At 38.1% G+C, this 18,101-nt stretch overlaps 1 protein-coding gene across 1 annotated transcript; it reads left to right on the top strand.

The window, feature by feature from the left end:
• Window positions 1-82: 82 nt before the first annotated feature.
• Window positions 83-12,080, top strand: hepacam2 (HEPACAM family member 2). Its single transcript, XM_017692842.2, has 9 exons — window positions 83-573; window positions 3,400-3,747; window positions 5,220-5,504; window positions 7,258-7,557; window positions 9,504-9,626; window positions 9,984-10,005; window positions 10,101-10,135; window positions 11,336-11,409; window positions 11,504-12,080. The coding sequence occupies exons 1-9, from the start codon at window positions 516-518 to the stop codon at window positions 11,612-11,614; spliced, it is 1,356 nt and encodes a 451-aa protein (XP_017548331.1). The 5' UTR covers window positions 83-515; the 3' UTR covers window positions 11,615-12,080.
• Window positions 12,081-18,101: the final 6,021 nt, after the last annotated feature.

The following is an 18,101-nucleotide window of genomic DNA, read 5'->3' on the forward strand; positions in this document are numbered from 1 at the left end:
CCAAACATACAGTTTTCTGGACATTCTTGATTCATTTGTGTTAATTCATCTTTAATAGTTGCATCACAGATGGAGAAAATTAAGCCGAGTGTTGACCGAAATGGTCTGATGGGAATTCCTGGTCATGTTCTTGAGTGCTGTGGGTGCGGGTGAAATTTAGCATATCCTTGTGTACATTGTAGTTGTCTGGAGCTGGTGTAGACTTAGTTCTCTGTGTGCAATCCTGTCTACCCAATGGGCGTATTGGAGTGTTACATTCCCCTCACAAATGGGTGTATTTTTTTTTTCTCTGTGATCTGATACCTCGTACTTGAGCCCTGTATGTCTCTGTCAGCCTTTTCATAGAGCTTCATGTGGCCCTGGAGGAGGTGGTGGCCTGTCTGAGCCTCTGCCAGGTGTATACTGTCCTCCTGCTGTCCCGTGGGAGGGGCCTTATTTCCCTGGCAAATGCTGTTCCCCTAGTTCCCCTTTTTCTTGTCACAAGTCATAGAGCTTCTGGAACATAGCAAGCAGAAATGGAATCGTTTGGAATTGCTGTGTCTCTGCTCTTATGTGTCATGATTCAAATGTCAGGTAAGACATTCCTCTAATAACAATATCATGATTTTACATCTTGTGCTGAATGAAGCTTTTTATGGATGATGTCATGAGTTGTGGATAAAATCTACAGTACATGGAGTACAAGTTTTCATAATGGAAATTTAATGTTGAAGTCATATAGTTTCTGTCGTATCAGTTTATGTAAATGACTCATTATTTACTGGATAATAGCGTCTAGTAATGATGGACTGGCAGTAATGTGCACGGACTATGGTTGTAAATCTCAATTGTTTGGTCATAAGGTTGTAGATGAGTCATTCTGTGTTGTATCACTTTTGATGCTTTGATTAGTATATTTAACTATTCTTGATAAATGGTTTCGTAAACATTTATGCCTATCTGTCATTTGATGGATATTTTGGTCATATGTTGCTGTTATGATAGCTTTACCACAATATCAAACCCTGAAAATAAGTCTGAACGCAATGTTATAAGGCACTAAATATTCATAAACTTCTCACTCAGGCAGTGTCCTGATAACTTGACAGCTACAAGCTCCCTTATCTCCATGAGCCATCACATAGTGCTCTAAATCAACACCAGACTTGACTCAGTGGATTATTCATGCGTAGGCTTTTGTTATTTTCCAATATCACATCTACTTTGGTGCCTTTTAATTGAACTTTGGCCCAAAAATCTCAGTTGCCTGTGTGTGTGGATTGTCTAACGTGTGCTTGTGTTAATATATTGTTTGGATATTTGATATGTAATTGGTGGTAAAGGAGCTTTAGCTTAATGTCCATTGTCCTGCTTAGTCACTACTGTTATCACCACAACAATCTCTGGTTTGTTTGTCGACAACAAGAGCAGAGAAGGCCAAGCACACTCCACACTATTCAGCAGGCCTGCTGAGAATAGTGTGCAGTAAACAGTGGCACACTTCTACCCTCCAGGCCTCCCCTGCTGCTAGGCTATTTGTGTGCCATAGGGGTATCCTTATTTATTATTTAGGACACAACATGAGCTGCACAGGGGTCTTTTGTAATGTGCAGTGCTGGCAGCAGGCAGGGAGTGGGGCTGACTGTGTCCAGGAAGAGGGCTGTATGAGTGTGTGTATCTATACACCCATTACTTACCTTCGTGCTGCAACATGGGCCTTCCTAGCAACATAATACAGATTAACAGCTATCAGTTAAAGCTGGCTAACTGATATGTTCCTCTATATACTTCACCATTGCTGTAAATAAACAATGCAGTCTCTAGCAGGCAGGGCAGAAATAGAATTTCACCTAATTTCCCTAAACGACTACGACTGTATTATGAGCTTAAAGTGACTGATTGTTCACTCATTCACACCTGCTTGTATCTTCTGTAATATCCATGTTCAAGCGAAAAGGAGCAGAAGTCCATTCTCTCCCTGCTTGAGGAACATGGCTTCATGTAATACTCAGCAGTTTCTTCACACAGCCCTGGTGTTTGCTCAAAGACCAGTTTGGATAATTTAGAAAGGATCTTGTGTTTGGCTACAATCATCCTGTGTAGCCTGTCAATATTTGCTCTTGGCAGTTACAGGACTGATCAAGTGAATCAGGCTTCAGAGGTGATTAAACTGCAGAATGTGTAAATCATCCCGTGTACCACAGACAAGCAGGGCCTTGTGAAGCCTATCTTTGCTTTCACAGCCTTTAACTTGTGAAGGTAACAAATTAGGGACTAATATTTTGTAATCAGATAGCCCACGGTTGTGTTTGGTACATGTTTTGCGTACTTAGTTTTGTTGCACTTACTGAGGAATATCACTAAGATGTAGTGTGATTGAGAAATTGGTAATATTGATGTTGTAGTTTTGGAATTTGTCTATTCTGAGTGGCTTCTAGGAAAAGCTTCATGTTGTGTCAATAGCACTGTCATACAGTGGCGAACCACAGCTGTTAGAACTAGGCTTTCAGTTCAAGCCATAAATGTCGAAACTAGGTTAAAAAACTAGGGGACCAAAATTCGATGATGATACTAATTTCTGCTATCACTGGAATAACATTTAGCCATTATAGATTAAACATAGACATTTGAAGCATGTAAAAGACATTGCATATTTTACTTTGTATGTAACAGTTTCACAGTGATTCCTGAAATAAAAAGTCCTGACATAGAGCTATTGCTGTTTTGCTACAGAGTCATTAGCTTATCCAGAACTTCCAGAAGATTTGGAGTGACTTTTCTGTTCCCATCAATTGTAAAGCAAAACATGATAGGACTTGGAAATGGTCCATTTGCTAAAAATGTTGGTAGTTAATTTAACTGGAAAGGGCTTCAGTTTAGCTCCTAAAGGCATAACCAGTGGGAGAGCCTGCTTGTCTGTATTTACACTGATACCACAGAGGGAAAAAATCTGGTTGGATAATTTTCCTTTTTAGGATTTAACCTTTTTTCAACCAAAATTTAACAATAAAATAAGTATTACAATACTACAATACATACAGAACCTAAATACAACAAGCATAATGATTCTATTAAAAAAATGAACAAAAAAGTACTGACATTTTTTTTTTTAGTTTCCCAGAAAGGCCTTAGGCCTTCCCTGAGGGCATCCCACTGCTGTCATGGAAGATAATATACAATTCCCTGGCTGTAAAAAGTGCCCCATTATTGCCATCTGGCATACAGGCTTATTATAACTGATCAGAATAAACAACTCCATTCAGTCATGTGGTCTTTGAGAAAAAAAGAGTTCTTTGAACTCTTGAAAAAGAGTTCTTTGAACAATGTGCCATAGATATGGACTACTTTTAGTTCCCTAAGGAAGCTTTCAGTTGAGTGATATAAGCCATACATATGCCATATATTGTTTCTTTTTCAAAGGTGCTAACACAGAACTCATTTCGGTGCCTCTTGTCATGCATGGAACCAAAGGGAAGTCTCTCCACATCCCTGTGGAGACTCATTTTGGGATGAATCAGGTGGAGTTCCAAGGCACCTGGTCCCAGATCAGCCCCAAAGAAAACCACCTGGTGACCTTCGAGAACAGCAAAGCGATCCCTAACCTGCAACTGAAGGACACACTGATTTTCAACCTTACTAGCATCTCTCTGACCTTTAAGCAACTGGACGAGGCAGCTGAAGGAGAGTACCAACTGCAAATCAACATCATCTTCCCAGGCCAAGACAAGTTGGAATCCGTTATAAAGACCGTGAGCATTACTGTGAATGGTGAGAAGGACTTTAAATGATGGAGTAGTTTCACTTCTCTGACATTCATCAGCTGACCTGGTAGTGTGACAGATAACACTGGGGCTTTTGTTTAGTTGGTGTTTTGTTTGCATGGCCTGCCAGGATTATTATATTTGAATATGTGTGCTCCTAGTAGTCTATCTAGAATTAGTGTTTTTTTATGTACCAAAAGAAATTATACATTATCAAGTGTAAGCAAATGGTAAGATATTTAATATGTATTAGTATGAGATTATTAAGGTTGTTGTGAGATTATTCAACTTGTTTTTAGTTTTGTTTTGTTCTGTTTTACATAATTACGCTGAGTGAATTTGTAACAGATTTTTTTTTCCTTAAAGGGTTACTTCTTTAAGTAACCTAAAGCTTAGTGCTGTGCAAAAGTCAGAGATCACTTTTCATTTTAAAGCAGTCATTGAGTGCAAGGGTTTAACTGGAAATGACATGAAATTCACACATACACATCTTCCAAGCCACTTATCCTTCTGGGTGGTGTGGTGGGGCGGGGTGGGGCGGGGCGGGGCAGGGTGTGGTGTGGTGGGGTGGGGCAGGGTGTGATGGGGTGGGGGCCTGGAGCCTATCCCAGCAGTCATAAGGTGGAAGCAGGATACACCCTGGACATGTGAAACGAAATACTCAACATAATCAACTTTTAATTATGCTGAGGTCTGGACTCTGGGGACACCAGTCCATTGTCCTGAGAAAACCAGAAGCTTTTTTGTTTGATTTTCAATTTTTTTCCCACTTAATAGTGGCTTCTTGACAGCTACACATTTTTCCACTGTTTTCAGTCTTGCAGAAAGATGTGGATTTTTCAGATCTGAAGCAAGAGTGGAGCTTGATTTTTTCCCCCTCTTTATCAGTGATGAAAAGTGATGGTCTTCAGATTGTTAAGTGTCCAGTCCTTCAACTTTACCCTTCCTTCTGCAATTATATTATATCTCATCTCATTAGAAATATTTCCTCAAAATTGGAAAGTGGTACGTAATGTTTGTTTTGACTGGAAATTAAATAGGGGTGGTCTCTGACATTTGCACTGTACTGTATCTGCCAGTGCAGGAAGATCATTTCACCTCATATTTTTACTTAAAGTTAAAAACCTTACTTAGCTTACTTAGAAAATTGGCCATTTTTATGCAGTGTTTCCAGCTTGGGCAGGTTAGGAGCCTTACTCCAGGTGCAACCAGGAATGTCTAGTTCTGGAATTTGAACCCACAACCTTCTGAACATTCAGAGTTTCAAGTTTCCTCTTACCAATATATCATTTTTGCAACGTTGACTTTAGAATAATTGTCTTAGAATGATTTAGAAAGAATATTTTTGCCTTTCAGTATTTTTGAATGTGTACACAAACATTACAAAAATATTGCGTGTGTGTGTGTGTGTGTGTGTGGTATAGAATGAAATAGAATAGAATTTTTAGAATAATTATCTTTCATTATGCATCCTCCTAGTGCCTCTTTCCACCCCTGTTATGAAGAAGAGCTCAGAGGGCACGCTTGTGGAAGACCAAGATAATGTTACACTGACCTGCATTGTGGAGAATGGAGCCAAGGCTAAGTATCAGTGGCTTAAAAATGGCAAAATGGTCAGTCTGAGTGAGCGTCACATATTCTCCCAGAACAACACCACCCTCTTCATCAACCCAGTGAAGAAGGAGGACATTGGCATGTATAGCTGTGCGGTTGCAAACCCCATCAGCCACGCACGGAGCAAAGTCATGGAGCTCAGCGTGTTCTGTGAGTGCCCTGCTTTGCATTTTTCATTCTGTATGTAGTAAACCAAGCTGACTACTACTACTACCTCTATTTCTCTTCCATATCCTCATTGCCCACTTCTTACATCCTGTTTTGAACTTTAGTTCCTCCTGTTAGCCAAGGATGTTAACCACTGCCTGGTCTTGTCAAATGGAAATGATTTTACTGCTTAAACCATTTGATATTCATACATGCTCAAAACAGATGTGTTAAATTTGAAACGTGTGTCTAGATAAGGAAAGATAAGGAAAGCACATTCATAAATGACACAAGGAGAAAATGAAACAAAGGCAAGCCTAGTGTCAGTAATGGCAAACAAAACGATACATTTCAGTGTAATTACAGTGAAGAAAGAAGTGAGTATGTAAATCCCCATGGTAATCTTTGTGTACACTGCACTTCATCAGCATCACTTCTGTCCTATCAAGGCATGAAGGGAAAAAACTTTGTACACATATGAGAAACACCCTCTGCCATGATATCCTCACACCCTGCATCCACAGCTTTGGATAGCAATGACATTAGCTGGTGGTTATACTGCAAACTTTATGCTTTATTTTTTTTCCCAAAACACTTATTATTTCATTAAAATAAGCAAATAAACAGGAAGTGTGTTCTCTGGAGAGGATGTGTAAACACAATTTGAGTGACTTTGACCCTGTAAAATACTCATACACCCGTTTTCGTTCCTGAACCTCTGTTTTATCAGAGATGTCTGTCATCTTAGGGTCATATGAAATGTTCTGTTCCCCCCTTACCACACCACCACACACTCATCCCTTCCTCCTGCATGGCCAGGTTCTCTCTTTTATCAAAAAGAGCTTGTCATATATGACATTTTGCATGCAACAATTTGTGAAATGAACAGCTCTGTCAATGTGGATGTGAGATGTACACAGTCAACTCACAAGATTACAATCTGACAAGAATACAATCAGATTTTCAGCAACGATTGAGGATTGCGGCAATGAGATGATAACCATGTGTAATCTTTTGCAGAATGTGCATTTGCATTCTATGTGAACACAATGTGAAATTATATAGTGCTGTGAAAACTGCATTACTGCTGTAGCGTTCTAGGGCGCTACATTGAGAATGAGTTTAGAGTTTTGGGAAGTGCATTTATGCAACTGAAAAAACTGAAGTTAAACAGAAACCATGTGAGTAATATTCACTGTTCATATGACCAGATCCTAGATGTGTTAAAATAGGAATAACACAAAAAGTGTTGTTAAAAAATTTACTTGGCACAAAATGTAAGCTAATATACAGATGATAGATGGATAGAGGCTGAAGGCAGCAAATCAAAAGACAGCTGGAAAAACAAAGTTAACAAAGTGCAGAAGACAGCATTGACTGAAAAAGATGTGAGATATGGTGATTTAATAATGTTACTGTCAAAAAAACTAAACAAACAAAAAAAAACAAACAAGTGCCTCAATAATGGCAGCTTCATATTATAAATGTAAAGAAGTAGTGTTACATGTGATTTTGGAGCATTTCTATTAGTCCATTCATCATAAACTTCTTGTACAATATAAAAGATAGCTGCCATGTTTGATTGCCCATTACATTCTTTGTAAATTTGATGATGAATGGACCAAAAGAAATGGCCCAGGTTGACTCGGTAAAAGTTTGGTCCCATTGACTTCCATTAAAAGTAAAGCATGTTTTTTGCTTCTCAGATGCAATGTGTGTGAAGCATAATGCTATGATTGTGTTTGTTTCTCCTCAGATGGCCCTTACAATCTGGAAGTGAACTCAGATCAGGGGTTGAGAATTGGAGAAGTGTTCACTGTTAATCAAGGAGAGCTGATCTTCTTTGACTGCTTGGCTGACTCGAACCCCCCCAACACCTGTGTGTGGATCTCCAGGACTGACAACGGCACAGAAGTCCTCATGACTGGCCCTCGCTTTGAGGTTCCGCCACACAAGTTAGCTCAACCCACAAAGTTCTTGTGCCGGGCCTTCAACAACATGACGAAGAAGCAGGATGAAGCTCACTTCACACTGGTGGTGGCCAATCTTGGCAAAGGTATAAATAGGATTATGGGTCAAATAATGCTTAGGGACAAGACCTTTTGAGTTAGCACAAAAAGAGATCCTTGCCCAGCTCTGACGTTGCATGACTAAGCCGATTTTCATCGTTTTGTGAAGTGCATCTGATAAGCATGCTGTGTGCTTTACAATAACGGCTGTGCTCTAGCTGTTTTTCAGTTGCTAAGCAGATATCACTGCAGCTTATGTGAAAGACGTGCTGCACGACTGGAAAGTAAATAAGGGCTGGCAGCTGGTCTCGGTGCCTGCTGCCTTTCAAAAGAGGATGAAATTCAAGTTAAATGTTATTCTTGACACCAAACCTCATGGTGCTTGGGCATCACTGGGCAGTTGCTGTAAGCTCAGTTGAGAAAAGAAGCTTGTATTGGTTTAGTTCTCTTATGTTGGCATAATGCATTAAAGGTACAATGTTGTTTCGTTTGCACATCATACATTGTTTACTTAATGTTAGCCATGTGACACAGAAACAGAAATAACCTCCAGTATTTCCTCAACCACTATAGACACAAAAAACCTTTGATCCGTTTACTCACCATGAGCTGCTTCAAGATCAATAGGATATAAATCTTCACATCAATTCAATTCAATAATGATTCTTAAAACTTAAGGAGCCAAAAAACAGTTTTCTGTGCAATGCCACTCAGCTGAGTGATTTCAGTTGAGTTCTTTACAGAACCATCAACTAAAATGGTCCTTGAGAGAACCTGAAGTAGTTCTAAGGCATCAGGGATGGATTGTGATCTCAAGAGATCCTTGGGCACAATTGTTGTTGGAACCCCCCACCTAAATGTACAAACAATAATACAAAAAGTGCTGGAAAAAATGTAATGTAATGAAAATGATTCATTGTCAGTTTATGGGTAATAGTTAGTTAATTTGCATTCTTGGTGTTGGAGGACTTTTAACTATTTGAAATGTTCATAACACAAAAGAGGATTAACACGATACGTACATATGTGTGTGTCTCTATGAGGAGCTTGCTGTTTACTGTGTATTTGTAGGAGTTGGCAGGGTAAGGGCTGAGAGGCCTTTATTTCATTTTATTGCATATTTAAGGGTCATCTAATTTTTACATCTGTAGTCTTAAGCCTCATCAGGTCTTTGGTCCAAGGTCACACGTTATTTGGATGGTCCCTTATAGATGGTCTACAGATAATGTACATTTGTCATTAGCAAACTTTCTGGTGATTCCTCAGTTGATTATTAGAAATATGAGGTTAGGGTTAGGTCTAGGAGTAGGTGTAGGTTTTGCTTTGAGGTTGGGGTTAGGGTAATGTTTAGGGTTAGATTTAATGGAATTAAATTATCAGTTGCATTTAATAGATATTTAACTGAACGTTCATTAAAGGTAGACTGAGTATCTACAGTGAGCCATCCAAATAAGGTGTTACTCTATTAACTTTTGCACAATTTTTATTTTATCTTTTTCCAATATGTTAAATTCCAAAAATAAACAGTAATTGTGCAGAAAATGTGCAGGAGTGTGTTGTCTGTAGGGCTATATACTTATTTTCTCTTAGTAAATCTACAAAACATGTATTATAACCAGGGCACCCAAACTTTTGCAAATGGCACCTCGCTCTATTTTTAAGAGTGGATGAAATGATTCAATGCGCAATTAGATTGTTTTAAACAATATTCTGAATACGCAAAGATTACTAGAGAAATCATTTACACAGTAGTAGAATGAAGACAATAAACCAATACACAAACATCCTATTTTGGATTTTTATCATTGATTAAAGAGCCTGAAAGCTTTTTGGGCCAAAAATGAGCTCATACTTCATTGAATATTATTATAATAGTTTATAATCAATTGAAAAAAATCAAGTTTAAAATCAATAACCACCTTCATTTGACATTCTTATTAAATAGTATTCATTGTCATATTCTTAATATCTCCATGTTGTTATCTGTTTGCAGGTAGTGAAAAGCTGCAGGGGGAAAGTGCAGTGTCTCCTTTAGCTGCCATCACCATCTCCTCACTCCTCATTATCCTGTGCATGCTGTTTGTGCTCTTCAGGAAGACATGCCATCCTAAAAGAGGTGAATGTGAACCCCTCATGTATTTTACATGTACCCACAAATAATGTGGCTCTAAGTGTTTACGCTGTTTTGAGCTGAGTAAATTCTCAGCTGGACTGAGGAACATTGACACCATTCTAGCATTCAGTAATCAAATGTATTCATTAATTTGACTATAGTTACAAGCAGCTTCATAGACACAGGTTTTATCCAAATCAGCTGGAGTTTCTGGGGAAACAAAGTTGTCATGCTTAATCAGTAATTGTACAGAAAACATACTCGAAATTGCTGAGGACAAACCGTATCAGTTACTTTCAATAACCGTGTCCTCTATTGGTACCTGATCGTATTTAATCCGATATATTTTTGTTTCTGCAGTGTTGATGAAAATTTATAACAGGTAAGAAAGTTAAGGCTTGGATAAATATTTTCCAAAATAAATATTTACCTTATGTCTGTGGTTAAATAACATCTGATTTGATGCCTGCCCTCCAGGCCTATGCCAGAGCAAAAAGGACTGCATCGCTCAGGTGAGTGTCTTGCGTGGTTTATACTAATGTGACTGCTGTGTGTTGTCAGGCAGTGCTGTGTACATAGCCTCTGGTCAAACACACTGCAGCCTTCCTATCAGCTCAAAACAATTACCATAATTATACCTGGCTGGTTTCAGTCACCTATTGCACAAATGTATTTTCTTGTTTGCTGAAACATACAGACATCTGTTTAGTCCCTGGTCTGTAGTTGGTTTATAGAGTGCAACTGTAGTGCAGGGTTATTGACTGTTCGGCGGTAGTGCAGGCTGTTTGGAGAGCATGCACTGAAAAGAAAAGACAAGTGGTAAATAGGTTAATAATAGTAATTTCAAAAACTATGCCTCTAAAAATATTGTTAGTAATAATAATAATGTCTTTATTTATATAACACCTCACAGAAATGATATTATTTTTCCCATAAATTAACATAAATATAGTCATAATGTATTTTTACAAGATTTTTACATTTTCTAAAAGGCTGTTAACAGTTAAAGATGGTTAACAGCATCTGCAAACTATATCAAGTCTTTTATTTACAAAAAAGTGAGGAAAATGCATTTTTTCAGGATATGGGCCGTTTAAGTAAGTAAGTCATTTTATTTGTTTTTCATAGTCAGGAAAAAAACAGAAACAGATACAGTGAAAATTTACACAAAACCCAAACAACTAAATGTAACACCAGTTTCTCATTATCTGGGGTACCCACCCTTTGCCTTTATTCCAGCTTCCATTCTTTTCGAGCTTTCAGTTTTTCAAAGAACCCTAAAGGAATGTTGGTTGCATTCTCACAATCCATTACTTCTCACATTCATATTGAGGTCTGGACAGTTGGGTGGTCAGTCCATGCTGTTTTCTGTTACTTGCAAACATCTCAAATTTAGCCCGATCAGTCCTCCACATCTCGGATGTCCATTTTTGGTCTTTTACTCTTCTCTGTTTGTTTCCTTTTCTCGGTAATGGCTTTTTTGAAGCAGAAGAATAAATAACTTGTACTTTATGACTTTTTTAAATGGCCTTTTTTGTTTTGAAAGAAGGCATTTGATGTCTATAAACACAGTCTCTTCTTGTGTATTACATTTTGTCAAATGAATTTTTATGCAACAGTTTATTGTATAAAAGTGATCTGCTTATCCACTGCATATTTATTGCTGCTGCATACATTTAGGCCATCAAGTAACCCTTGTCCTGTTCTGATAGGTCATGAGGACGCTACTGAAGACTTTGGCATCTACGAGTTTGTCTCCATACCTGGGAAAATGGAGTCTAACCATGTGAGTCAGCTGGCCCAAATAAAGCCTCTAGTGTGTTCGTAACAAGTTGTTTTTCACAGGATTGCCTGTGATGTGCTCTCTTTTCATTCCCCAGGCATCGTGCAGATCTCTGGCACGGCTTGACTCTGTCAAAGATTTGCATACCACCATCTATGATGTCATCAGACATGTTCCTGAAACTCCCACGCTCAGTCTACTGAAGTGAGAAGGTTTAACACACACGGGCTGGACTCAGTAGTGTTCCTACAGAAAAGTTATGAAAGCCGTTTCTCCTGTGGGCATGCTGGTTAATGCCATCACCTCTTTATTTCCTCATAAAGTCACTTGAATTTATTTATGCTCATTAGCATTTGATGAAGACCCTTAACTCTGACAAAATCCCAATCTTTTTCTGTCTAGCTGATACAGAATACTGGTATTTATTTATTTCACAAGGGTCCTCACAGTTCTGTATATAGAATATGTTCATTATGTTGTGGTTATTCTCTTGTCAAAGGCTTTACACACTTGCAACAGCACTGACATTCAGCTTCAGTGGTATTAGTAATGACTGCGTGGAATAAAAGATTGATCATGTGATTCCAAAATTTGAATATACAAGACTCTGCAAAAGTCAGAGACCACCCTAAATTTATTTAATTTATCAGCATCAGGAAAAACAGAAAAAAATGACACCAAATCTTCAAATATAATATTACATTTCAGTATTTAGTGTGTTGACCCTTTGCCTTTATTATAGCTTTTTTTTCTTTTCTTTTTTTTAGTTTTTCACAGAAATCTGCGAAGATAGTTTTCCACACCTCCAATGTTCAGTCTAAGATGTCAGTTGCATTTTCTGCTTCTCATGATCCAAGTAATCTGAGTTACTTAAATGAAAATCATTCATTCCTAAAACTTTGTTCCAAGTCTCAGTTGCAGTGTTGCAGTATTGTTGTGTAAATTTTCTTGTTTTTTTCCTATTTCTGTATTACATTTTGTTTATTTTTAGACAGCTAAGCATCGTTTCAGACTCTCGGTGCTGAGTTGTCTTCTTACAGTGGAAGGATTGACAGAAACGCCTGTGGATTTTTTCAGGTATGGAGCAAAAGTGGAGCTTAATTTTGGCCCAATCCCATTTCTTATTTTTACCCCACCCTTTGTTTCTAACCTACACAATGGGACGGCCCTCAAATATAAATAAACATTACTTCATTAACAGGCTACTAGCGGTGATCTGTAGTTAAGAAACCTCGCTGCTGGGCTTTAATTAAATTCAGGGCATCATACTGTATGTCTTCAAAGAGGGGGATGTGACACTTATTTATTATCGTCCACCCTTAATTCTTCTGCAATATGAAGCTGAAGTCAGCTGTTAGCCAGCTTCTTGTTCTTGTTTTCCCATTCCACCTTAAATGGTACAACAGTTTTGACACCTGAGGTGCCAGAACATAGATATATGCGTGTATCTATGTGCTAGAATGTAACTGCTACACCATTTAACATAACCACATTAAACTAATATAATAAAATGGTTATTGTATTCTTTTAACAGAGAAAATTTGTGGGTTTCTTTGGTAGTTTGTGTAGCCATCTTGCTGGTTTTATATTTTTTCTTCATGACACTCTGTTTGGAATGAGCCTCTGAAAAACCTCCATTTGGAGGGCCATGTAGCCCTCCCACTTCACCCCTTCAAGTCACCACTTCAAGGCATGAAGACCACCGAAACACAGGGGAAAAGGCTAAGTAGTGAAACTAGTCCCATTTTCTCTTGAACCCCAGTTTTATCCCCTCTTATTTTCCTCTTGACTTTCTTCTTCCTTATGCAAGGAGATCTTATATCACATTTCCTCAGAAATATCTCCTGAAAATGTTTGGCTTGTAACTAAAGGCTGTTTTGACTCAATATTAAATAAACAAAGGGTGGTCTCTGATTTTTGCACAGGATTGTATGTTACCAGCTACACTGATACCCAAGAGTATTTATGTATTCATACAGTTATACACTTAAATGCAGCCTAGCCTTTACTGATTTGCTTTGCCTGAAATATGAATGTAAATAATATGCAATTTTGTATTCTAATGCTATATTTTTGCACAGTGCAATGACTTTGTATCCTGTGGTGGTCTATGTCATAGAAACAAGACTGTTGTTCTTTATAGTGCATTGAAGCAGTTGTTGAAGTATGAATGGGTTTCTACTGTAAAACTACCTTGCCATCATTTACAGTTTATAAAGCGCACTCTATTTTGAAAATAAAGATAAATAGCAGTTGTACATTGATTTTTGTATATTAGATCGCTTGCCCTTTGATCAGATTTGGATCAAAGTGTTGTGTCAGCTGTCTGGACAAAAGGAAGCGACAGAAGGTTCAGAACTCAGCACTGGACTCCAGCTGGTCTCACTGTTCACTTGAGTCACGACATGAGTGTGTTTAGTTGTTGTCTGTGTATCGCAGCGATTTTACTGCGTTTGTGTGTAAAATTGCATCTAATCAAGTTCAACCCATTCATAACCCAAAGCTAAATGCAGTATGATAAAAATTTTATAACAGAACTCAAAGTTAGAGTCTATAGTTTATTCCCAAATAGTGACCATAAGAATTTGAATATGATAAATTCAGTCATGAAAACTCACTTTGTTCTCGTATGATTTGAATCAGTTCTTTGAAAGTTCTTTGGATCTGTCACTGTGAAAACTCAAGATAATATCAGACATTACAGAATAATGACGCACCTTATTTTCATACTCATAGTTCAGCTTTGAAAGCTTGCTCAAAAATGGGAAGAATGCTTGGACCGTTTGATACGGAAAGACGATGGGCACAACGCCAAAACCTAAACGGACAAAATAATATTGTGCCATGTTGGCCACCTTAACTTCAATGTGATCCTAACATAACACAATTACAATAGTGCTGAAGAAATGTCTTTAAAAACTACCTTATCATTCTGTGATGGTGTTCAGCACACAAACACAAACTGACAAAGTTTCCAGGAGAAAGATGGACAAAGTGGGCTCGATTATTTGATCACACTGATATCCAGACTTATCTTGTGTCACATGGTAGAGCGTAGGGTAACATTAACTCTAGAATGGAATAGTGAGCTTTCACTATAGTCAATTTATTGCTAATATAACACTGAAACCCTGTAGAGAGGCTAGCAGAAATTAGCTTTATTGCAGCTGTGGTGAAAGATCAGATAGCTGAAGTCATCTTTTCTCCATGTAGGTTAAAATTTAACTTAATATGGCAAAGTGATCTTTCGCTTTCATTAACTTCGTGCAAATATAGCACTGAAACCCCATAGACAGGCTAGCAGACATTAGCATTATGCCAGCAGTGGTAATTTCTCATACAAAAATTGCAAGAAACATATTGAATCCCTGCTGAATAAAAAACCTCTAATCACCATTAATGCCATGCTGGTCTAAGCTGGTTGACCAGCATACCATCATCCAAAGCACAACATACACTGGTTATGCTGGCGGTTAGCCATGCTGTTCTGTGCTGCTTTTTCTAGCAGGGATTGCCTTGTTTTTCCAGATCATTTATACATCTTAAGTAATATTCAGTAAAAGAATGAATACATTAATATACATGACTGTGCTCTCACACTTTACTTCTCAAATTTCATATTCTCAGATTTTCATCTTATGATGCAGCTTTGTGCTCTTGTAGTGGGTAATGTCATGTGCATCTACATCAGAGTTAAGAGCTACACTCTCAGAAAAAAGGTATAAACTGTCACTAGGGCAGTACCTCTCAGTGTCTTTAGTTAGGAAACATAATTGTACCTTAATCCATTACAATGATATTTTCTAAGTTGTACTGACTCCGCATCTCACCTCCAGGCTTTTATTTTATTGTTCTGTTTAAAACATTAGGTCATGAAAAGGTAGAAATGTGTACTTTTCACCTGTAAAAACATATTTAAGGTACTCAATTGGACCTTAAAAGCATTGTTGTACATTTGAGGGAACATTTACATTGTTTGCATCTTGGTGAAAGAAAAATGTACCTGCACAAAAACCTTTATTTCTAACAGTGTTACAGTAAAAGATCCTATATTTAAAGATGAGTGCTATTGAGATTTGAATAACAATTCTGGTTGCTTGTGTTCCTGCAGCAAGTGATCAACTGACAAATCTTTTATTATCCTTAATCCGTTTATTGTACAGCTCACTGATCAGGACCCTGAGGTACATCAGTATAGGTAGTTGTTTGGTGGACCTGAGTCATAAAGACTGAAACTGACTGGATAATGGTTTTATATGAGCAAGTTTTATGGTGGGAGACCATCTGTTCGTTGTGTGTTTTGCAGGAGGAGCTGAGGAATTACACCGACAGATCCACTGTCTAGAGGCCTTACCGCTCCCTCATTTGACAGGGAAATCAGCACTCATGTCACTGACTTATTTAACCAGGAACTAAGCTCCTTTTAGCATCCACACCATGCAGGCCACTGACTTTTCTCTAGAAAGAGTGACTTCCAAACAAGTCCGACAGCACGTCATTGCTTCCACAAGCGTGTTTGGTGTACACACTTCCTGGAGCAAAGAAGTGTTGTGGTGCTGGTGATGGTTGTGGGGGGTGGTGGTGGTGGGGGGGGGTACTTATTCGTTTATTTATTTATTAAATATCATCATCACACTGCTGTCATTCCGTCATGTTACAATCCGTCATGTTAAAATCATTTATTTATTTATTAAATATCATCACCACACTGCTGTCATTCCGTCATGTTAAAATCCTGAAAATCCAGAAGTGCAGCTGCTGAGTAAGAACTTTTGTCTCCTACTGTGTAATACCTTTGAAGGTTTGTTGTCACCACCCTTACCACCACCATAGGTTTATGTATAGTGGTGCTGAAGCTTTCTTTCTAAAGTTTTAACATGTAAGAAGCACAAGAAGCAAAATGCTGTTATCAGCATTTGTCACTGCTGATTGGTGGCAAGCAAAACTTTTTTGTGTTGGATTTGTATTTAAACCTCGATGGTGAATATTAGTGATGCTAAACACTTATTATGAGGCTGCTTTAGAAAAAAAAAGTTACTGTAATTACTGCAGTATGTGATTTTTACATAAATAGCATTGTGGATATGTATATTTTTGCTGTCGGACCAAAAACTTCTCTCTCCATTTTTATTTATTCATCCATTTTTTAATGGATTTTAAAAAGTTCATGACAAACAGACTGATAGATATGACCCCAAATGACTTGAAAAGAATAAATAGTTCCATTAGCCTCTATTCAGAGGTTCATTTGGAGTTTTTTTTTCTTTCTCCTCTAAAGCTACTATTTTCAAGGTATGAGTTTTTAGCAGCAATAGCAGCAATGTGTATGTGGTTTAAGACGCTTGATGCTATTTTTCCAGATGTGTTGCACATGTGCAGTTTCATAGCATCATACTTAGAAATGGACTTTAAATATTCTTTAAATATCATATCTTAACTTGTAATCCTTCTAATAGACCTTTAAGAGAGGTCTCACAAACCTGTAGGCGAGCTCAGCGTTCTACAAAGTACTAACTCCATTTGCAACTGCTGCCATCTGTTGGTTGTGTAGAACAACAGCTCATCATTTTTTCAAAGCAAATCTCTCCATCCATCAGCAGAATTAACTATAAAGAAATGATATCCTGAGTGTTGAGTCAAAAAATCAGAAGAAACCTGAGAGCACGAGCTAGACACACAGTTCAGATTACACAGCACATCTCAGCTACTGATGTGTGAGTAGGAAAAGCCAAGGAGTAGTAACGTCCTGCTACTAGCCTGCCTGAACTCTGGAGGTGTAGCTGTAGGGGTAGGGCAGAGTGTTAGGGCTACATGGCCCCCCAAACAGTTTTTTCAGGGCCAAACGGAGTGTTATGAAAAAAAAAGAACAACGGGCAAGATGGCTGTGCAGACGACGACCAAAAAACACAAATGTGAGTATTTTCTCCGTTAAAACATTAACATAACTACTGTTTTATCGCAGTCTAATGTTGTTTCAACATATTATGGTCCTTTTCTTCATAACAAGCATGAAAAATGTCAGCAGTAGTCTGATGTCTTAGTAGCTAGCTAAATGAATTTCCAGTTCCATGTGAAATTTAGCTGCAGTTACATCCCGGCGCCTCAGCGTAGTCACTGTGAGGTGGGAACGTGTGGCTGTTACTCAGCTCGCTGCTCCCTGCTCAGCTCTTTCTGCTCACACCCCTGCAGGAACTAGCCCCGCACTTCATAATAAGAGCCCTTAGCAGAATAATAATGTGAATAAATGCTGAACAACAAATAACTGAAACTAACACGTCAAAAGCCTTTATTGGACATGCTTTAATATACACACACACTGTCATATTATACATATTTAATAGTCTCAGTAGTTACTTTTTCCCCTATTTTTGGGAGGTTCCAATCAGAAATCCAGTGGTCTAATTCTACAAATACGTTTCAATGTGAAAATTTGACTTTTCACCTGTGCCCCATTCATAAGTATATTAAGAGCATAAAACAGGCAACAGAAAAACATAAAAGACACAGGACCTTCTCTTTAAGATATGTGCACATTTGACCAAGAAATTCAGAAAAATAAAGAGAATACCAAGAGAACTAAAACGTCTTTAAAAATGCAGCAGGATTGTTAGCAGAATTGCTAGAGCAGTTTTTCTGTAATCGCAACCGTTTGAACTACATCCCCCAGAACCACTGACCGGGCCGGTCACGTGAGC

The sequence above is a fragment of the Pygocentrus nattereri genome, chromosome 27, assembly GCF_015220715.1.
Source record: "Pygocentrus nattereri isolate fPygNat1 chromosome 27, fPygNat1.pri, whole genome shotgun sequence".
Taxonomy (NCBI): domain Eukaryota; kingdom Metazoa; phylum Chordata; class Actinopteri; order Characiformes; family Serrasalmidae; genus Pygocentrus; species Pygocentrus nattereri.

Excerpts from the sequence above, each read along its gene's own strand:
- hepacam2 (XM_017692842.2), top strand. The coding sequence starts at position 516 with ATGGAATCGTTTGGAATTGCTGTGTCTCTGCTCTTATGTGTCATGATT. Across the intron at positions 5,505-7,257 it reads CATGGAGCTCAGCGTGTTCT|ATGGCCCTTACAATCTGGAA; the intron begins GTGAGTGCCCTG and ends GTTTCTCCTCAG. Across the intron at positions 7,558-9,503 it reads GGTGGCCAATCTTGGCAAAG|GTAGTGAAAAGCTGCAGGGG; the intron begins GTATAAATAGGA and ends ATCTGTTTGCAG.